General features: G+C 38.6%; 2 protein-coding genes across 3 annotated transcripts in view; both read right to left on the bottom strand.

Annotated features, from left to right (window-relative positions):
* LOC138051353 (uncharacterized) overlaps positions 1-12021 on the bottom strand; it is a 27254-nt gene extending 15233 nt beyond the window's left edge. The window contains exons 1-6 of one of the 2 annotated variants that reach the window (XM_068897549.1): positions 11791-12021; positions 10135-10239; positions 4704-4808; positions 3143-3256; positions 1242-1868; positions 274-490 (exon numbers count right to left, since the gene is read on the bottom strand). In XM_068897549.1, coding sequence (XP_068753650.1) covers positions 274-490; positions 1242-1868; positions 3143-3245 — 947 coding nt within the window. In that variant the 5' untranslated portion in view covers positions 3246-3256; positions 4704-4808; positions 10135-10239; positions 11791-12021. Of the gene's footprint in view, positions 1-273; positions 491-1241; positions 1869-3142; positions 3257-4703; positions 4809-5286; positions 5410-10134; positions 10240-11790 lie in introns of those variants that run through there. The other variant, XM_068897548.1, reaches the window with a different exon arrangement.
* Positions 12022-15690: 3669 nt separating this feature from the next.
* On the bottom strand, positions 15691-22483 carry LOC138053122 (uncharacterized). Its single transcript, XM_068899798.1, has 3 exons — positions 21266-22483; positions 17930-18050; positions 15691-17069 (listed from the first exon to the last, which is right to left on the bottom strand). Exons 1-3 carry the CDS (start codon positions 21503-21505, stop codon positions 15691-15693), a joined length of 1740 nt encoding a protein of 579 aa, XP_068755899.1. The 5' UTR covers positions 21506-22483.
* Positions 22484-22500: the final 17 nt, after the last annotated feature.

Genomic DNA, 22500 nt, shown 5'->3' with positions numbered 1-22500 from the left:
AGTGATTTGTAAGGAATCCTTTGAACACTTTTCCACATAAAAAGAAGGTCTTGAAACTCAACCTACGCTATCCTCCGGTACTATATACTATGTTTCGGCTAGCCAACCCAGCGCTGTTCAGCTACAATGAGAATTTGTATTACTATAACGGGAATTTTCATGTGCATAAATTTATGCACAGTGAAGTTAATTATACAAAAAAGTTTAAATGTCTAAGCATGTTTTGTGCAGGATTGCGGTTATAAAGACAGTCGCTTATAATCATTTACTCACAATTTGTTGAAATCAAAGCAGCAGTCGCCATATTCGTCACAAAATTTATCGCAGAAACATCGTAATAGTTCTGAACTGTCCATCAGAATATCAAAAGCGTTTCTCTCGTCCAAACCACACCTATTGCTGCAACTGTATCTCTTCAGGTCGTTTCTCCAGCGAAAATACTCGTCTTCAAAATCATGGATTTGTTTAACCCAGTCTGTCCCCTCCAGATCTACGTAAACATATAGGAGCCATTACTTATGATTAAGATTTACCCAAATCGGCCTTGTCCTCATCAGCGTCAAAAGAGTGTCTATTTTTAAACTAAGTTTTGCTAGAAAATAACCAACAGACCAAATTAATCGCCTTACTCAATTTTGTACCCAATTCAAATCCTCTGGGAATAAAATGTTTTGTTCCAGGTATTTCCATATCAACGAAATGTGAATGCTGCATTATAAGGAACATTTGATTGGGTACAACATTGAGTTGGCCAATTTGGCCTGTTGTGTTTTTTCCCGCAAAACAGACACTTTTGTTACCCTGATGGGGGCAAACCTGACACCAGATTGTTACTCTCGGGTAATAGACTCTTGTTAAACAAAAATGTAAATGAATGTAAGACTCGGAAATAAACAGCAACAACAAATTCTGTTTCATTGTTAAATCATTAAAAAGACTTCAGTTGAAGTACAAAAAGAGAGGCACTGTTATTCAGAGGATACGTTTTAATTCTGTGTTACTTGTTACAAGTGATGTTTCTGAGAACTGCGAGGTCAAAAATAAAAAATAAAAAAAAGTCCGTTGCGCTATGAAAAAAGGAACAGTTTTAGTGTAGGGAAATTAAAAATTCTCTCAGTTGCGAAGCATTAGGATTTTGATGGTTATTGTTAATAGCGATATGCGATGCCGGGTGTGTGTTATGTTACTCCGAGGAACTTAAGCATATATGCACAGGAGAGTATGATGAGAAATATGCATACCCTCAATCGGTGCTATAGACGAGGTGCAATTCCATCCTGTTGAATTGATGAGAAATGATCTGATATACTCCCCACTTGGAAGAGGAACGTTTGAAGAGAAACTGCTGACACCTAAAAGCCGGTCAATCACGCTCTGAGGGACAGGACGAAAGATATCAATTGCAATAGGCTCTCTAGGAGAATTGAAACTCCCAGCAGGTTGAGAGCCACCATTAGAGGGGGGAGCACTGCCAGAGGGTTGAGAGCGGTCAGGAAAAGGAGAACCGCTCGGTGGTTGAGGATGATCAGAAGGAGGAAAACCGGGGAGAGGTCGAGGACTGTCAAGAGGTTGGAAACCGCTGGGAGGTTGAGAACTACCGGGAGGAGGTGGGTCAGCAGGACGACGACGACCTTCAGCAGGAAGAGGAGGAAAGAGAGGGAGCAATTCAGCAGGCCGAAGACTTGTAGTAGGTTTGAGGTCGATGGTAGAATGAGCACTGCCAGTAGGATGTTGAGGGCCGCTTGAAGGTACTGTCTCACTGGGTTCATCAGGTGGTCCAGTAACGGGTAAAGGACTCGAAAAGGGCACGGGTTTTGGTGGGGACGGTTTTGGGGCGAACGATGCAGATGCCGTGGTGCGAATATTTCCTAATAATTATAATCAAGTTGAAAAGTTAAAAACGTTAAAACGAACACGTCACCATAGATGATTACAGTTTTAACTGATTGCAACCTTTTCTATGGACGCGATTATTTAGTTTTTTTTTTTTTTTAACCTTTATTGACAAAACACATATTACAGTTGCAAAATTTAAAACTAAAAGAAAATATATAACGATATTACAGATTGGATCGAAATTACGTAAAGACGAGAAAAAATAAAAATAATACAGCAGTTGTAATAATTCACACAGCAACATTAGACCTGCTAATTAACAGACTATTCCGGTAAGATGGGATATTTACTAATTAATTGAAGGAGGGGGTTTTTCGAAATCGTATCTCCAACTGACTTTAGCCTTAAATTCATCCAAAGATAAATCTTTAAGAGCTAACTTATTTATGTACAAGTAATATTTAGCAAACAAAAGAGTAAAATCGAGCTTTTTGACAATTGCCGATGAGCTTTTATTTTTTCTTTCATTATTAAGATCAGAGATTAATTCACTTGAGGATGGCGCAAAGGAGGTGGCATTTTCGACATTGAACCATTTGATTACTTCTGAAAAAAAACCACTTGGTCCAGTGGCGGTTACAAAAAGTATGAATTATTGAATCATTTTGTCTGCAGTAAGGACAGAGCGCATTTTCTGCAATACCATACATGAACAGTTCTCTTTTTGTGACGACAATTCTGTGTAAGAGTTTAAAGTAGAATTCTCTTAGTTTGTTATCTCTACAAATATTTTTCACACGGGAGAAATGATGCCTTGCAACTTGCAAGTTGCAAGCTGGGAGGTTGAGAACTATCGGGAGCAGGCGGGTCAGCAGGACGACGAAGACCTTCAGCAGGAAGAGGGAGGAAGAGAGGGAGCAATTCAGCGGGCCGAAGACTTGTAGTAGGGTTGAGGTCGATTGTAGGATGAACACTGCCAGTAGGATGTTGAGGGCCGCTTGAAGGTACTGTCTCACTGGGTTCATCAGGTGGTCCAGTAACGGGTAAAGGACTCGAAAAGGGCACGGGTTTTGGTGGGGACGGTTTTGGGGGGAGCGATGCAGATGCCGTGGTACGAATATTTCCTAATAATTATAATCAAGTTGAAAAGTTAAAAACGTTAAAACGAACACGTCACCATAGATGATTACAGTTTTCACTGATTGCAACCTCTTCTATGGGCGCGATTAAATTTTTATTTAATGAGCTGTTGGCTGTTCTTATTCATTCATTTATTTGTTCGTTTATTTATTTATTTAAAATCTACCTGCAGTGCTCTGTACTTGGGCTGGTCCACAGATTTTAATTCCACAAAACGTCGCAACAAATGATACAACTGCTGGGGCGACACAGTGACGAATGTACATCATTTTGTATGTACCTGTGTTCGTGTAAAATGGCGGCAAATCGTCAAAATGAATTTATTCCAAAATCGTATCCCAAGTCATGGTAAAAGTAAACAAGCAATTAGTCCCATCCCTATCCCTCGCTCTTGAATTCGTAGAAGACGTTCGTATTGGAAAGATGGGATGTGATATCACCCCTGCTGAATTAGAAATTCAACACTAAGCAATAATATTAAAGATCTAAATCTTTTACACTACCTTAACCCTTCTTCGCTCCTTCCTATTTTAATATTCTTTCAGTATGAAAATTTATTACAGTTGAGTACTCACAACTGAAGGATACATATTTTGCAAGATATCTCTTCCAGAGAAACAGGTTAAAGCCTCATTTAAACTAGCAAGGTTTCCTTGACAAGTTTTCCTTGGCAGTGTAAATGGAAAAATATGACAAGTTTTTCCTTGTTGTTTAAAAACTAGCATGCTAGTGTAAATTACTTGTCAAGTGCACTTGTCAAGGAAAAATTATCATATTAATATTTACCCTTCCAAGGAAAACTTGTCAAGAAGAACTTGCTAGTGTGTACAGTCGGCAAGTTTGCTTGTGTAAATGAGGCTTAATATACAAATCAATTAGCCCAATATACCACACCAAGATGACGTGTTGCTTTTTTCATTCAATAAAAGATGAAGTAATTGTAGTCTACAGGTTTTCAAGGTTTTCTGATGACATAAATATCATTCGTGGGGTCATAACTTACAAAATTTACACAAAAAGGGGGAATTAAACCACCTACTCAGCCTATATGGTGCAGTGATTGGTTGCGCGTTTGAGAGTGCATGCAACCAATCACGACCAGATATCGATTTGGTACACGTGATAAAAACAGGAAAGTAACGATTTTCCAGTTTCAAAGAGGCTTATTAAGGCCCGTTTAAACTGCTTCAATATTTGACCAACATATTCGTTCAACAAAAGTTGAGCGGATGTTGGGCAAATGTTGGACGCAAAAACAAAGTTGTGCCAAGGCTGGTCAAACGGTTCCAACACTTTCGCGAAATTTGATTGCGAAGAACTAAGAACTAGAAACCAGACTCTTTCGACCAGATTGACTTTTGCGACCTGATGTGCGCAATGAGTGTGTTCTGCAATTGATGAACAGAGAGTTCAAACGGCTTTTCAAGAACAAAGGAAAAGTTGAATCGATGTTGAATGAAAGTACAAACCGATTTAAACTTGATTCAACACGTTTTCAACAAGCTTTCAACATTTGTTACGCTTTCAACAATGTTGGATGACCTGTTCAACGCACCGAACACTTGGTTCAACAAGTTCAACAAAGTGTTGAATGCATATTGAAGCAAATGTTGAAACCTTTTAAACGGGTCTTTGTCTGACTGCTATTGAAACTGTTCAACTTTTTTGTCATAGCTGTCGAAAAAACATGCAATGGCTGTTGAAAAGGCTCTATTGAAAAAAAGTACCAGAGGCTGGGTAATCAATTTTCAATTTTCCTGCTGTTAATGTCGTTCTAAGTGATAGTGTTGTCGCAGTTGTTAATGATGCAACTTGTGCCGTTGGGAACAAGCCTGAAAAAAACAAACAGGCACTTACACCCCAAACACGAAGAAAATATCATTCAGCCTACATAGTATTTCGTCTCTAGGAAAAAATCAAACACATCAGTTTTTTATTAGAAAATTAAAAAATAAAAGACAAAAGTTGAAAATACTATTTATAAGATATATTCCTTGTTATATCAAATACAGGCTCATGCTTAATCCACCTTAAATTTGAATTAGCCTGTCGAAGGGCTTTCTTTTTTTTTTTCGTCTTTGCACTTAAATCACTTTTCAATCCTTTTAGTTTTTGGGTACAAAAATTCTCTTGTATGGACAAACAACTTTTTTAGTTGACCCGGAAGAATTCCAATCGAAAATCCTTGAGGAGAAATACGTTTAAAATTGTCTACTCTATGACTACCTGCGATTTTTTTTCTTGTTTTAATTATTACCTTTTTCAATTTGACTTATCGTCCAGTTAAAAACGAACAAAAACTGCGCGTACCTCGATTTCAGCTGTTCAGCTTTAGCAGTAAACCCTGTACGAGACCCAAACCTGTTCAGTGTGGTTTACGGTGGATTGTTGCAGGATTATGAACATCCCGTGAAAAGCGCCTTTTAAACGGTGTCTTTACTAATTGATATTGAAATACTAATATCAACATGTGTAGAGTATTCAATTTACTGTTTTAAAAGCCGCACACAACTGTTTGGAAAGCTCCACCAGGGAACCATATAGAAAAGTGAAAGATTTTAAAATTCAAAAGCCCAGTTTGATATGTCTAACTGGTCCTTTTGAAATCTGAAGAAGCTGTCACTTAAAAATTTCAAAATGCCCAGGATAGAATTATTAGAAAAAGTTGAATGCAAATAAAGGTGATAGATTCAACGATTAAGTATATTCTACCCTTACGTCTTCTCTCAGTATATTCTAGCCTTAATGGTCATACAAAAATAAATATGTCGGCAAAATAAACGGAGCATATTCATATGATGGCAAAATTATCTTAACTCTTGGGTGAACTTCTGCTGTTTTATTGTAATGGCAAAATTTGTTTACCCGTGGGAGATACTGCTTAAGTTTTCAAGTTCTTTTAGTTTTGAAGGAAATATGAGTAAAAGACGCCTTTCAAAACCAAATTTAAAAAAATCGTACTTATGCTGGTGTACAAACCAAATGAAAACAGTGACATCAGCAAAAAATGGAAAGATTGCCCTTTATGAAGACCTGCGTTTCGGCTTCACTTGCTGTCTGCCCTTTTTTGTCGATGTTGTTGTTGTCAGATGATACTCTGTAAGTGATCAAACCTCAATCAGCAAGCCTGTGGCGAAAAACAAAACTTATAACCTCAGATCTTTTGCGTGCTTTTCCTTTAAAGATCGTTTAATTATTCAGAATGTGGTAAAAGTAATCTGAATAACCGTAGCTTCTCTGTGAAAGCAATTTGCCGTGACGTTCGTGGACCTTTTTGAAGTGGTAGGGCTGAAACATCTGGTCAAGGGGACACTTTTCTGCCGTTTGGCAATGCATCATGCATTACGATAGCATCTGGTGTAACCCTGAGTAAACAACCAGGGCAAAAGCCTACCCAAGCCTACCTCTACAGCTCCGTTCCTGAACAACCTCTTTCGCTCTCGTCAATTATCTGATAAGCATTAAGCAGGGGAGAGTTACTTAGCCAATGTCCAAACGGCGAATGATTACACAAATTCCGTGCCTTCTCCGTGCAATTTTCACCGGGTTTCTGCTTCAAGACTGCTCAAAACGCTACCAAAATGGCAGTCTGCACCAAAGCTTTAGTTTGAGCCTAAAGCGAACGAATCCCGGCCGGCGGGATCTTTGTTAACTTTTTTTTAATTACTCATTAATAATAGTATCAGTGGGTTATTTTTCTAATCGGTCAGGCAAGATTAAGTACTGAACATTGAAAGTCTATTGCATAATGAGCTATCTCTGAGAATTTTAATTAATTAAACGGGATATACCAAACAATCTCTGAGCAACAATGCTTTGAAAACTCGAAATTTTGCAACTTGAGAATGTATGGAATCATTAGTACCTTTGTCACCCAAGAAATTATCAGTTTTTGATGGCTAATAACAAAAGGCTTAAAATTGGAAATTTAAATAAAAACATAAGTTCTTTGACGTTTTGAATTCAAGTTGCAAATATCATGATGCCGTCTGCAAGAAAACTCGCAAGTTTCGTGAAACAAAATGTAACACTAACTTCAGCAAAGATTCCGGCCTTAAAATAATTAGGTCTGTGCATCGATTTAAATAAAAATGGTTGACTTTGAACAACTGAATCTACTTCACTGATGACAGACATATTTCAACGGCAATCTCGCAGTTATAAATACATATCTTATTCGATGGTTTAACATATAATTTGCGCGGTTATCTTGCTAGTTGCCATGTATTTTTCCGAGCTCGGCCCCGCAATGGCGAGGAAAAACAAGAGCAATGATGACAAGCCAAATTCTCAGGCTTTTAATTTTCATTTCATTATTTTCTTTCATGGAAAAACTCCCATTCCGTCCGTATTTGCTCTGTGCCAAACCAGTCAAACCGGGACGCTACAGTGTATTACCGTCTCATTATTTTGCGAGTTCTCTTGACCAAATATGGCCAAATGGCGCAATAGTGGAATAATAAAATCGTTACTGGCTCCAAACAACGACTTCAAATTAAAAAGTTCGGCGTTTTGCAAAATACCCTTGTGGATAAAGATCATTGTAACAGAGATCAACACATGATGATCATTTAGCACCTGCCGTTTGTCAGTGAACAAAGCCGTCGCTCGGAATTCAAATTAGGGAACTCGTATTATGATTTCAAATGAATCTAAGGTCCAAGCAGTTACGAACGCAATTTTAGCAATTGAGTAGAGAAGCTTGAACAATTCAGGACTTCAACGGGATTTGAACCCGTGACCTCGCGATACCGGTGCTAAAACTGAGCTATGAAGCTACTGATGTTAGGAGCTGGTCTCCAAATAGTGGCATCACTTCAGTACCATTATAAGAAATTGTTTTACTCCATATGTTATTCCTTGTTTTCTAAACAGTTTATTAGAATGATCAAAGATCGGCACACCTCGACTTCGCATTATTGCAAACAGGAAGAACAAGAACGTGTCAAGCCGTAATTGTAAAAACCCAACGTAACATTCATCAACAAATAAAAAGAATCAACTTTATTGTATTTCATCTTTTGTGCAGTACAAACTCTTTCCCTTGCCTCCCTTCGCACACGTACCAGTATGGCCAGAACGTTTTCCGAAGAACTAACTTTACTGACTTCAGCCATTAACAAAGAAGCCGTCTAAAAGTTAAAATCAATTTTTTGATCACCAAGTTCATACGCCCCAGTTGGCACCTAGAACTTAACTAGATGTCTCTTTGACCATAAAGCCGTCTATTCCAAAGTTTGACTAAAGCAGACGGCTCTACTGACTTAAAAGGGACTGCTTGGAGTCTAATCAAATAAGTTTCATAAAAATTCACTAAATACACGCACCAACGCGTCTGAATCGAGAAAATGCATTTTTTAGGGGAGAAATCTTACTCGTCTCTTGTTATGTACCCTCAAGACTTGATAAACAAATTAAATCCTTTTCAAGAAATGGTGTAAAAATTTGGAATAAGTTACCTTGTGAAATTCGCCATCTATCCAAAAACAATTTTAAAATTAAAATCCACAATATCCTACTCCAAAGACTTTCAGAAGAAAATGACTATATTGATTTATCTGTCTTAATAACAAAAATATATTAGTACTTTGGCTTTTCATATTTACACTTTGTATTGGTTTGATTTTAGATGAAATTTTCTTATTTTAGTTGACTGTATACTCTCTGTACACTAGGTATTCGTATACCTGTTCGTTTGCAAAATACAATTGATTAACGAAGCTTTCTGTACTTGTTCTCTCTTGTATATACATCTAATCACTGCTCGCCTCGACTAGCTATTGCTACCTGCGAGCAGTGCAGATTGAAAAATGTATTATATAATGAAATTCTACAATAAACTTGAACTTGAACTTGAACTTGAACATCCGAATGCACACTTTAACAAGTACAACTACCTTTATTCCTAAAGTGTGTGGCAAAAGCGCTAATATCATCACGATCCCTTACATTCGTTGTAAAATTTCCAATTGTTTAAAGCTTCATTGTTCAGAGATTATCTGGCATTTCGGGTTCAAATTTTCAGAGATAGCTCACTGTGCAATGTACTTTCAATGCTTAGTACCTTTTTGTGGCTGACTGATTACAAAATGATAGGCTTGTGCTAATGAGGTAAAAAAATTCAACAACTATTCCCTTAAAGGGGCTAGGTCACGCAATTTTAGGTAATTTTGTTTGATTTTGTTAATTATGAGCTCTAAACGTCAAATTGGCAGAGCAAGAGTCTCTCATTTGCAAAATCACGGCCACATAACAACTGAGAATGATTTTCCAGCTTTGTAAATGACATTTTGATATAGACTGATATAAATTTGAAAAAAGGTGGGCCGACGTTTTTCAAATTTACCCAAATTCAATCCATTTCAATCTTCTCCAGTTTTGTCCATCTATGTCCTTTCTTGGCTTCCCTGTGTTTTGTTAGAGTTCTTCTATAGTTTTGAACAGTTATTTTGATATTTTAGTTAATTCTATGACCATTCGATCAGTGCTGAAATTGCCTGAAATTGCGTGACCTAGCCCCTTTAATCATTTGATGAGTCCCAGTAGCAAAGGAGAGACAAATCCTCCCAGTACCCCCCCCCCCCCCTCCAATCCACGTTCAGTTTTATTTCGTCCCATAACACTTGAAGATTTCTAGCGTATGATATCCTTCTTCAAAACTGGCTCCAGTGTCACCAAATCTCACCTGTGTGACCGGAAGATGCGTCTTATTGGTCAACAGACCGCTGTCCTCGCGCCAATTTTTATATTTGATGTCACAATTGCAACGTTTATTAGTTTTAACGCATGCCTTAGTCACTGAGCATGCGCAGCCGCGAATAGCTTCATTCGCGCCATCCCAGTAAGTTATTTTGGCACCGTCACGGGACACCCACCAGGTGAAAATGAGGCCATTGTCAAATATTCTTACGTGGAAACATTCAAATTTAATGAACTATTCACAGTCGGCCGAGATCTCAATCAGTCTTTCAATCTGAGGGATACTTGTGCCAACATACTTGGTTCAACAAAGTGTTGAATGCATATTGAAGCAAATGTTAAAACCGTTTAAACTTGTGGGCCTTTGTCTGACTGCTATTGAAACTGTTCAACTTTTTTGTCATAGCTGTCGAAAAAACATGCAATGGCTGTTGAAAAGGCTCTATTGGAAAAAATTACCTGAGGCCGGGTAATCAATTTTCAATCTTCCTGCTGTTAATGTCGTTCTAAGTGAAAGTGTTGTCGCAGTTGTTAATGATGCAACTTGAGCCGTTGGGAACAAGCCTGAAAAAAAAAAAAGGTACGTACAACCTAAACACGAAGAAAATATCAATCATCCTACATAGTAGTTCGTCTCTTTAAAAAAACCCAAACACAACAGTTTTCATTAGACAATTAAAAAATAAAGGACAAAAGTTGAAAACCCTATTTGTAAGATTTATTCCTTAGATCTAAAACAAATATGATTTACAGACTCATGCTTAATTCACCTAAATTCGAAGTAGCCTGTCGAAGGCCTTTCATTTTTTTCGTCTTTGCACTTAAATCACTTTTAGTTTTTGGGTATTAAAATTCTCTTGTATGGACAAACAACTCTTTTAGTTGACCCAGAAGAATTCCAATCGAAAATCCTTGAGGAGAAACACTTTTAAAATTGTCTACTGCGATTTTCCTTGTTTTAATTATTACCTTTTTCAATTTGACTTATCGTCCAGTTAAAACCGAACTGACAGACTGGAAAAAGAACTGCGCGTACCTCGATTTCAGCTGTTCAGCTTTCAGTGTGGTTTACGATTGTTGCAGGATTATGAACATCCCGTGAAAAGCGCCTTTTAAACGCTGTCTTTACTAATTGATATTGAAATACTAACACCAGCAAGTGTAGAGTATTCAATTTACTGTTTTAAAAGCATACAACTGTTTGGAAAGCTCCACCGGGGAACCATATAGAACAGTGAACGATTTTAAAATTCAAAAGCCCAGTTTGATATGTCTAACTGGTCCTTTTGAAATCTGAAGAAGCTGTCACTTAATTTTAACTCGGAAAAGGCAAATTGATTTCAATTTATTTTAAGCATCAAAATCACCAGGATAGAATTATCAGAAAAGGGTGGATGCAAATGAAGGTGATAGATTCAACCATTAGGTATATTCTACCCTTACGTCTTCTGTTGGTATCTTCTACCCTTAAGGGTCATACAAAGATAAATATGTCGGCAAAATATACGGAGCATATTCATATGATGGCAAAATTATTTTGACTCTTGGGTGAATTTCTGCTCTTTTATTGAAATGGCAAAAATTTGTTTACCCCGTGGAAGGTATCTTAATTTTTTAAGTTCTTTTAATTTTGAAGGAAATATGAGTAAAAGACGCCTTTCAAAACCAAATTTTAAAAGATCGTACTTATGCTGGTGTACGAAACAAATGAAAACACAAAAAGGTTGCCCTTTATGAAGACCTGCGTTTCGGCTTCACTTGCTTAAAGGGCCTGCCCTTTTTTGTCGATGTTGTTGTTGGCAGGTGTAAGTGATCAAACCTCAATCACCAAGCTTATGGCGAAAAACAAATCTTATAACCTCAGATTTTTTGCGCCGGTTCTTTTCTTTTAAAGGTCGGTTAAATAATTTAGAATGTGGTAAAAGTAATATGAATAACCTTAGCTTCTCTGTTAAAGCAATTTGCCTGGACGTTCGTGGACCTTTTTGAAGTGGTAGGACTGAAACATCTGGTCAAGGATCACTGTTCTGCCGTTTGGCTAAGCATCATGCAATACTATAGCGTCTGGTGTAACCCTGAGAAAACAACCAGGACAAAAGCCTACCCCAAGCGTACCTCTCTAGCTCCGTTCCTGAACAACCTCTTTCGCTCTCGTCAATTATCTGATAAACATTAAACAGGGGAAAGTGATTAATTAGCCAATGTCCAAACGGCGAATGATTACACAAATTCCGCCCCTTCTCGGTGCAATTTTCACCGGGTTTCTGCTTCAAGACTTCTCAAAACGCTGCCAAAATGGCAGTTTGCACCAAAGCTGTAGTCTTGAGCCTGAAGCGAACGCATCCCGGCGGGAGAGATCTTTGTTAATTTTTTTTTTTTTTTTTTGCCTTATTAATATTAGCATCAGTGGGTTATTTTTCTAATCAGTCAGGCAAGATTAAAGTACTGAACATTGAAAGTCCATTGCATAATGAGCTATCTCTGAGAATTTTAATTAATTAAACGCGATATACTAAATAAACTCTGAGCAACGATGCTCAGAGATTATTGGTACCTTTGTCACCCAAGAAATTATCAATTTTGATGGCTAATAACAAAAGGCTTAAAATTGGAAATTGAAATACTGAAAAAAACATAAGTTCTTTTACGTTTTGAATTCAAGTTGCGAATATCATGATGCCTTCTGCGACCAAACTCGCATGTTCATGAAACAAAATGTAACACTGACTTCAGCAAAGATTCCCTTAAAATAATTAGGTCTGAGCACCGATCAAATAAAAGTGGTTGACTTCCAGCTATTGAAGAGACCTCCCCGATGACAGACATATTTCAACCGCTATATCGCAGTTATAAATACATCTTATTCGTTGGTTTAACATAACTCGCGCGGATATCTTGCGAGTTGCGAAGTATTTTTCCGAGCCCCGCAATGGCGAGGAAAAGTAAGAGCAATGATGACAAGCTAAATTCTCAGGCTTTTAATCTCGTTGAAAACAGTTTCTTTCATTGAAAAACTCCCGTTCCGTCCGTATTTTCTCTGTTCTAAACCGTTCAAAGTGGGACACTACAATGTATTACCGTCTCATATTTTGCGAGTTCTCTTGACCAAATATGGTAAAATGGCGCAATAGTGGAAAAAAAAATCGTTTATAGTTACTGGCTCCAAACACCGACTTCAAATTAAAAAGTTGGGCGTTTTGCAGAATAACCTTGCGGATAAAGATCATTATAACAGAGATCAACACATGATGATCATTTAGGACCTGCAGTTTGTCAGTGAACAAAGCCGTCACTCGGAATATAAATTAGGGAACTCGTATTATGATTTCAAATGAATCTAAGATCTAAGCAGTTACGCACGCAACTCTAGCAATTGCGTAGAGAAGCTTGAACAATTCAGGACTTCAACGGGATTTGAACCCGTGACCTCGCGATACCGGTGCTAGAATTGAGCTATGAAGCCACTGATGTTAGGAGCTGGTCCTGAATTTTTCAAGCTTCTCCACGCAATGTCTAAAATTGCGTCCATAACTGCGAGGATCCTAGCTTCGCTTGAAAGCAAAGCTTACCAGGGAAATTTAATTTAAAATAAGGCAACGACATTACCAAACTCACCCCCAGATCCCAGAAAAAGTGGGACTCAAAATATAAATTAGACCTCAGTGGAGAGATCAAATATAGCTCTCATGAAGTATTTGGTTAATCATGGATCCAAATTTTAAAAAAGTGACGGTTCACAAGGCTTCGTTACACGAGCTTTGTTTCCGAAAATTTGGGAAGGATAAGTCTCTTTTTCGCCATGGATTTTTGACGTTGTCATGGCTCCCAGCAAGGTCAGAGCAGAGTCGACGTGGTATCAGGGCTGAAAAGGTGCGAAACCTTAATTCGTACGTTTCCTTAACACGTCTAATCTTTTAACATACCATCTTAGTTCGCCGGCACCGTCATTCCCAAGTTAATTTTTAAATTGAGGTCGAATTGTTTTTCTCTTCTTTGTTTTTCTCTTCTTCGTTTGGCAAAGCGTTTTCTTTTTGAGTGGCTCTCAGGGAGATCAGACAAGCATGAGCACAGACACTCGATTCCAGAACCAGCGCCTGAGTTGACAGCTGCAGTAGCTCTTTTACTATTGACTCAATTAGGCTTGCAAATCGCTTTGCCAGGGACCCCAGAGAGGGAGAGCATGGTAGAGCTATAGCCCCACCACTTTTTTCTTGGGTTGATTTTTCAGTGCTCGAGATTACATGAATAATGTATGAATTTTAATAGATGGTGAAAAGTCTTGACACTTTTTTACATTTTTGCATTTTATAAGAAGCTTTATGCAATCTTCAAGCTAAGGCGTTGGTTGTAGAAAAAAAAGGCAGCACGTTTACTTTTTGTTCCTTGTGTAATCAAGGCACGTTGTTTCATATTAAGGAATTCCACCGTATTGGCGTAAAACCAACCTCAGTCAAGTATTTCAACTTACAAGTTGCCAGTAGCCATCTCTGCCAGATATTTTTCACTTTTTTCCAACAAGCAAAAACAACTGGAACTGTTTAATAGGCTATTTCCGAGTTCATGTCTGCTTCGTCTTCAAAGCGAGTCTAAGTCCGCTGGGGGTAAATTGATCATTGTAAAGCGCCCTTGAGACGTTAGTGATAAGGGCGCTATATAAATGCACCACTTTACTTTTTTACTTAAGTGCGAGCTGTTTCGTATGAAAATTAGTTTTCAGTCATATGTAAAGTAGAACTAACTACCATCACAAAAACTTCGCACTTAGACTCGCTTTGAATAGGAGGCAGACATGGCCCCAGTGGTCAGTAGCTTGTGACTTCATTAACACGTGAGTAGCTTCCCCCGGAAGCGCTAAAAAGAAAAAAATGAGGGGCGCACAAAAAAACAGGAGGAAAAAAAGGCCCATCCCTTCCCAACGCCTCTTATGTCTATCTATTCCTTTAAATATATTCACAAACTATATTCTTTAAAAACAGCTGCGCCTCGATGTAAAACAAAACGCGACCTCGTCTGTAACCTTTTCTTGAAATGTCTAAACTAAAGTACAAAATGTTTTATACAAGTCTCCAAATAGTGGCATCACTTCAGTACCATTATAAGAAATTGTTTTACTCCATATGTTATTCCTTGTTTTCTAAACAGTTTATTAGAATGATCAAAGATCGGCACACCTCGACTTCGCATTATTGCAAACAGGAAGAACAAAAACGTGTAAAGCCGTAATTGTAAAAACCCAACGTAACATTCATCAACAAATAAAAAGAATCAACTTTATTGTATTTCATCTTTTGTGCAGTACAAACTCTTTCCCTTGCCTCCCTTCCTACACGTACCAGTATGGCCAGAACCTTTTCCGAAGAACTAACTTTACAGACTTCACTTATTAACAAAGAAGCCGTCTAAAAGTTAAAATCATTTTTTGATCACCAAGTTCATACGCCCCAGTTGGCACCTAGAACTTTACTAGATGTCTCTTTGACCATAAAGCCGTCTATTCCAAATATGACTAAAGCGGACGGCTCTACTGACTCAAAAGGGATTTCTTGGAGTCTAATCAAATAAGTTTCATAAAAATTCACTAAATACACGCACAAACGCGTCTGAATCGAGAAAATGCATTCTTTAGGGGCAAAAATCTACTCGTCTAGCTCTTGTTATGTTACTTTTCACATCCGCATGCCCACTTTAACAACTACAAACTACCTTTTTTCGTAAAGTGGGTGGCAAGATCGCTAACTATAACGATCCCTTACATTTGTTGTAAAATTTCGCATTTTTATAGCTTCATTGTTTAGAGATTATTTGGCATTTCGGGTACAAATTTTCAGAGATAGCTCATTGTGCAATGTACTTTCAATGTTTAGTGTTTTTTGTGGCTGACTGATTACAAAATGATAGGCTTGTGCTAATGAGACAAAAATGTCAACAAAGATTCCCTTAATCATTAGATGAGTCCCAGTAACAGGGGAGAGACAGGCCCCCTCCCAGTACGCCCCTTCCAAACCCCGTTCAGTTTTATTTCGTCCCATAACACTTGAAGCTTCCTAGCGTATGATATCCTTTTTCAATACCGTCTCCGGTGTCACCAAATCTCAGCTGTGTGACCGGAAGATGCGTCTTATTGGTCAACAGACCGCTGTCCTCTCGCCATTTGCTATCATTGATGTCACAATTGCAAAGCTTATTAGTTTTAACGCATGAGTTAGTCACTGAGCATGCGCAGCCTTGAATAGCTTCATTCGCGCCATACCAGTAGGTCATTTTGGCACCGTCACGTGACAGCCACCAGGCGAAAATGATGCCAGTGTCAAATATTCTTACGTGGAAACATTCAAATTTAATGTACTGTTCACACTTGGCCGAGATCTCAATCAGTCTTTCAATCTGAGGGAGACTAGTGCCAACATATTGGACATCGCGCGAGTAACTACCCTCGGGATCGAACCCATGAACAAGGATTCTGCCCTCACTGTCATGACGGACAACTGTCACTCCAACACCATCCTTGTCGGTCATGTTACAGTAAACACTAAATGGAGCCCTGCCTTGATCGTCATCGGGATCTATGACGTAATGATCACTGACGTCACAGATTTGTCGTTGCATTGTGCACGTCTTGGGGTACTTGACATTAATTGTTATATTCCACAAGAGAGAATTACCTGAAACACACGAGAAGTTACCGGTGTGATTCTTTTTGAGTGAAGGGATAAGCAACAGGCCCTGTTTCTCCATCAAGAATTCTAAAGGCAGTGTGTTTGTTCCGTTATACATCCAAGATAGTGTTGCACCAATCGAAGAAGTACATGATAGCTTTAGCGCTTGTCTAACGTACACAATGTCCGATGGAGTGGGTTTCTTGATGGAAACAAGTGAACAATACACTCGTAGCTCAACAGACGCAGTATTGATAGAGTTCGTAGCGTTGCAGACGTAAAAACCACTATCGTCCGTTATCACATTATATATCGTTAGATTTTCACCATTTACCACGCTTCTTGATGCTGGAAGATTTCCTTTCATCTTCTTCCATGAAAAAACAGGGTTTGATGCTCCAGTTGCACTGCACGTGAAAGTCACGTGTTGACCTCGCTGTGTCGAGATGTTCTTGGGAAAAGCACTAACCAACACTGGGACAACTATCAATTCCACAGAAGCGGTATTGTTGGAGTTTGTAGCGTTACAAAGGTACAAACCACTATCAGCCATTGCCACATTGTGTATAGTCAGCCTTCCACCAATGACCTCGGCTCTTGACGCGGGCAAATCTCCCTGAAACTTCTTCCATGTGAACGCTGGGTTTAATGCTCCAGTTGCACTGCACTCGAAAGTCACGTGTTCGCCTTGTTTGGATGAAACGTTCTTTGGCGAAGCAGAAACCAAAACTGGCACAACTGGACAGAAACAAAAAAACTGGAAATCAAGTTAAACTTGCTTCTTTTCTCACTTTAATACTTTGTGCAACTTGCAACTGGAACGAGGGTACCAAATGAACCATGGGATTTGAAAGTACAGGTCTGTAACCCTCGAAGCCATAGCTGAGAAACAACAGATCAATTGAAACTCAAAGGAGAAAACCATTCAGTGGAAACGAAAGCACAGGACCTTGAAGCGTGTAACTTGGAGCAAAGCTGGGGTTTTTAGGACACCAATTATATGCCCAAATATGGGCAAAAATAAGATCGAAGCTGCAGTTGCGGGAAAATGTAACTACGTCACATCCAAATAAGGAAAATTTTAAACTAAAAAAACTCTAGCTCTGCACCAGAGTTAAACGCTTCAAGGTTAAACGCTGCTTCTGGTGGAAACCATTATACTTAAGAGAAAGTATTTTACATGATTAGCGACAATTTCTTCCGTTAACTACTTATTACTAATTCAAGTTTCTAGACAACTACAGAGTCATCAACCTTTCCATCCATCCAAACGGTTTCGAGGTCTACCTGTTTCCTCGTAAAAGCTCGTGTAAATAAGTGCCAGAGCGGAACATACTCCCAGAAATTAGGTAGGGAAAGGAAGTATTTGCTACGGTCAAACTCGAAGGCAAGGCGAACTACCCCAATTAAACTCAATAATAGACCATTTTACAGTTGTGTGTTTAGTTACCTCTCCTTTGAATAAAAGTGAGGGACCATGCTTTGATAGAATTCTCACTGCTTTTCTTTTTTAACTGAGCACACAACTGTAAAATGGTCTATTGTACCTTACAAACAAGCTAAGCAAATACGAGATTAAAAAAAAAAAAAAATAGTACCGTCGTCACAATTCTCTCCTGTAAATCCATGTTTGCATAAGCAGCGGTAACCTTTGGTTGTATAACCTGCTTGGCAGCGAGAATTCATTGGACAAGGGCTGGGATCGCTGGAACAAGGATTCTGTGAAACAATAATAATGTTATACCGAATACTTTCCCAAGGCCACGTAATTAGCTAGATGCACCCCCAATTTTGACATCCAACATAAAGTATCCCTTTAAGTCGAAGCTACCTGCCTTTCGCGATAGCATTTTTTAGTAATCATCTTTAATGAGGGTATGCGATAAAGAGAAGAGGATATGTGATAAGGAGTGATTTACAGAGAGGTCCTCAAATATAAGCTGAAACTAGCTACACGACTATACCGATTTGAAGCTTTCGCGTCTTACTCTCCCCTCACAATGTTGTTTGAACGCGAGTTTCTGAGCCCAATTGGCAAAACAACATTGTGACATTGTGGGAGGGCAAGGTATTGTAAAATGTTTCAACAATTTTGGTCGAGACTGTGAGAAACACTAAACAAATCATGGGTAATTAAGAAAATTCAACATACAATCTATAAAGTCAAATAATTGAAGTAAGTGAAAGGGTTAGCGTATTTTTGGTGAGGGTGGGAGTTCATCAAGGAAAGCCCTTGTCTCCTATACTTGGCGTAGGAGAGAACCCTTTCCCAAGTAGATTTATTTACAGAACGTCTCCCTTGGGAGAATCATCACACCCACTGTTGTAAAAGCCAATCAAAACAAAGCTATCTCAGCCTCAAGGAAAACATGATACTTTTCGCGGGAAAAAAACCTGTTCCTAAAAATAAATTTTCCCCGGGAAAGGGTTGACTCAACGAATGAGTGAAGATAAAGAATTCGCTTGATGAGCCTCTGATGAGGGTAAATGTAGCTGTTTCTTTGTCTTTGAGGACTGGAATTAGGGGTCACAAAAATCGTCCTGTATCTAATTACTTGTATAGAGCGACTTTGGCAAGGATCTCATGGATAAACACACCAGCCATAACTCTAAAAAAATACCAGTCTAAATCAGTTTCTAGACCTAAACATTGCTATACACCCTTTTAATAAGTCTAACATATGCCTTTTTCCGCTAATGACGTCAAACTCATGCTTTTAAAATTTATTCAGAAATGTACAAAGGCTTCAAACAAGAAAAGAAATCGCAAAAGTTTGAGGCCTTTGTACAATTCTAAATAAAATTTGAAAGCAAGAGTTCGACGTCAGAAAAACGGCATATATTAGACTTATGAAAAGGGCGTATAGCAATAAGGTAAACGAAAGTTTAGACCTAATCACTGAAATGGGCACTTAGACTTAATCTGTAAAATGAGAGTTTAACCAGGGGGACTCTTGGTGGGTATATCTATGAGATCTTTCCCTTAAAAGAGAACGTAAACAAAAGTGCAAAACATTTAATTGGCTCATCGAAACAAAAACAAACGAGCGCCAGTGTTCATTGGCTTAGCGAACGGGGATGCAAACAACGTCATCTCTCCATGGAATTCGAACTTTGTGGAAAGCGATCGGCATTTCGCTTTGACGTTATTTGAAATGCAGTAATGTGATTGGGCAATTGAACTGTTTGCTGCCCATATTAGGAGTTTCCTTGGCGCTAATAAGGAGAAGCTTTGTTTTAATCTCGCCAAACATTGGTCCGTGAAACAAATTGCGAACACGTTTTCAAAGTTATACGGAAGTCGCTCTGTCTAAGTTCTTGTACAACCCTGATGAAGAAAGGCAGTGCCTTTCGAAAAAGTGGCTTTTTTTTTTCAATAATAGGCAGCTTTAGCAACGTCGACGGGAACGGCAACGAGAACGTCATCTAAAATCAAAAATCCGCTTCATAGGAAAGATAATGTGGCGTTGGACTCGGGGACTAAGAACAATGCTAAGGCTTTAAAAAAAAAAAGTGGAGTCGCGAGGAAATTTTTGCACCAATTGACTTATACGAGGCAAGACCTTGCCTCTCGGAGATTTCCTTCAAAGACTATCACAATAGGGAAGTGACAGCCAAAAAGCGTAAGCGTTAGAAATAAACATGCAGAAGCTTGCGCACAAACTCATTTTAGCGGTCTGGCTGGCTGAATATGCCGGTTGACTAGTCGGAATATTTACGTCGGAAAAGGTTTTCCCAGGGTCTTTCTTTTTTGCGCGTGAAACTCTCGACAAACACTCCTCAACTGCCGCTCTCGTTTGGCTAACTCTCGATCACTCTCATGAGTTTCAATTCTCGTCAACTATCATCAACTCTCGCTCTCGTTTGGCCAGGAATTAAAACCCCAAATTTGGCTATTTCACGTTGTTGGCAAAGAACTGGACAAAAGTGAAAAATGTGCGTGCGGAGCGTGCAAAGCTATTGTTTTCGCCACTAAGCATGCAAATTTATGACGTTCTTGTTGCCGTCGCCGTTGTCTTTGCTAAAGCTCCCTAATGATTCCTTCAACGTTGTATCAGCCTTGCTCTTTTTAGCTTTTTATAGTATCTAAATCGCTGATAATTAAAGGTGCTTCTGTTTTGTTACGCTAGTCCTTGCTTAGAAAGTTTTATCCAACTAAGTGTATTTCTGGACATACTCCTCTCACAAGGTTTATCTTTTCAAGACTGTTCTGGGATTCCCAGAGAAAACTTGATTCAATTTGAAAAATAATTAGGTAATTTTTCATATTCTCCAATCGCATTCAGAAGGCATGGCTAAATTTATGTTACAATTTTACGAGAGAATATGAGGCAAGAAAGCGCATATTTATTTTGTCCTTGAAATCTATTTTTAGATCGCGGCCGCGCTGCGAAGGTTTTGTTTTTCTGTTGTTACCAAGACCGCGTGATCCTCTTTCACACCATCTAACCAATAAGGTCTCGCCTTTGCAGAAACCACGCAGTATAACACCGACCAAAAATTAAATTTCAAGTAATTTTCAACGGGATAGGGCCAAATATGCATATGGGAGAATCGCTCCCTTACTTTCAGACTCTCTCGAATTGTATTATGCATGACTGTTTCCACCAAAAATCAGGCAGGAATATTTGGGCCACAAAAAATTATTTATTTCTAGTTTTGTCGGAAATACAGGAAAACACCTTTCATGGCAGAAGGTCTCTAGTATTAAGACCCGGGCGGACGGCTTCAATATTTGCTCTAATATCGTCCGAATTTCGACATATCATCAACATCGATTCATCTTCGATTCAACATGTTTCAACACGGTTGAAAGAGGGGGAAACCCACCCCCCAAAAAACAACAACAAAATCTGTTCAACGAAAGGATATTTGTTCGTGAAGCAAATGTTGAAGCCGATAAGCCTTTACCCTCGACGAAATTTTATACTTACCACGACAGATGTGTAGGTAGCTTCAGCTTGATATATCATATCATTGGAATGTCCTCTGTGGTCTGAGTCACTCAACTGACACTCGAGCGATCCATCGTTCAGCAGAACCACATTGAATGACACGCATCCAGCTTCTACGAAACAGTTGACCTCACAAACATCCGGGGAAGGAATCGTCATTGTCTTAATCACGTGACGCACCAAAATACGGTTGGTGACAAGATCATTAAACTCCAGCATTCTTGGACATTTATCTGTGGATGATGATACAGATCAGCATTTGTTTGTTTGTTTGTTTTGTCTCTGTTTATTCTTGTCTTAGTGCGTTGCAAAGAACAATGAAAACGACATCAGGTCAGTAGTAGTAGATATTGACGCAAAGTCAAACCTTCCCAACCACAAAATCGTTTCTTTTTCTTTTTTTTTTTTCAATTTTTTTTTGTTATAGCCTTTTTTTACTTATGGCAACTGGCGAGGTAAACAATTCAGAGCCTCCCTTCAAATATTCGTCCGACTCTGACTCATAATTACTTTTCTCCGGGTACTCCGGTTTTCTCCTCTCCTCATGCAAAAACCAACATTTGATTTGATTTGTGTTAATTTTTTGATTTCAGTTTACAGTGTCCCCAATTAGTGCTAGAAGACTACACACTTAAATGAAGTTCCTTCCCTTTCCTTTCCTTTCAACATCCGAAAAATGACGTTGTCTACGAAGCACTTAAAACCTTTGTCATTTTCCTGCCTATCTTTATCCTATTCACATCTGTGTTCCTCAAAATCGGGTTTAACCGTAGGTCTATCGTTGACAGAGGAAAAGTCAAAAAACACAACTATGAACGAAACCGATAAATTCTAATTCACATAGACAATGAAACAGGACAGACTTACCCTCCTGCACTGCATTGCAATATTCTATCAACATGTAAATTAGAAATATTCTGATTTCCATCGTTGGTGAGAGACTGATAGAATGTCAGTTAAACTGATCGAAATAATTAGAGTCAGTTTGCACTGGCCATCATAAAGCCATACCGAAGACGGCCAGAGCTAAGTAAAGAGTGATCCTAATCTCACAGAAAAACTTCTGGTAACTTCTAATTGTATCATTCAGATGACTCAGCAGCGTTTCATTAACTTTTGAATAGAAACCATTACGATCGACACCATGTGGGCTTTAAACTTTAACGATGACTATATTCCTCACGTCTTAAATTTTCGTCCGACAGTATAACATT

This window comes from Montipora capricornis, chromosome 6, assembly GCF_036669925.1.
Source record: "Montipora capricornis isolate CH-2021 chromosome 6, ASM3666992v2, whole genome shotgun sequence".
In the NCBI taxonomy this organism is placed as follows: Eukaryota; Metazoa; Cnidaria; class Anthozoa; order Scleractinia; family Acroporidae; genus Montipora; species Montipora capricornis.
This window is presented reverse-complemented; position numbering and strand designations above follow the sequence as displayed.

Bases quoted from the DNA above. Each gene is read 5' to 3' on its own strand.
- LOC138053122 (XM_068899798.1), bottom strand. From the start codon at position 21,505: ATGCTGGAGTTTAATGATCTTGTCACCAACCGTATTTTGGTGCGTCAC. The intron at 18,051-21,265 runs GTAAGTATAAAA...ATTGTTTCACAG, and splicing joins CTACCTACACATCTGTCGTG to AATCCTTGTTCCAGCGATCC. The intron at 17,070-17,929 runs GTACTATTTTTT...GTTTCTGTCCAG, and splicing joins AGGAGAGAATTGTGACGACG to TTGTGCCAGTTTTGGTTTCT.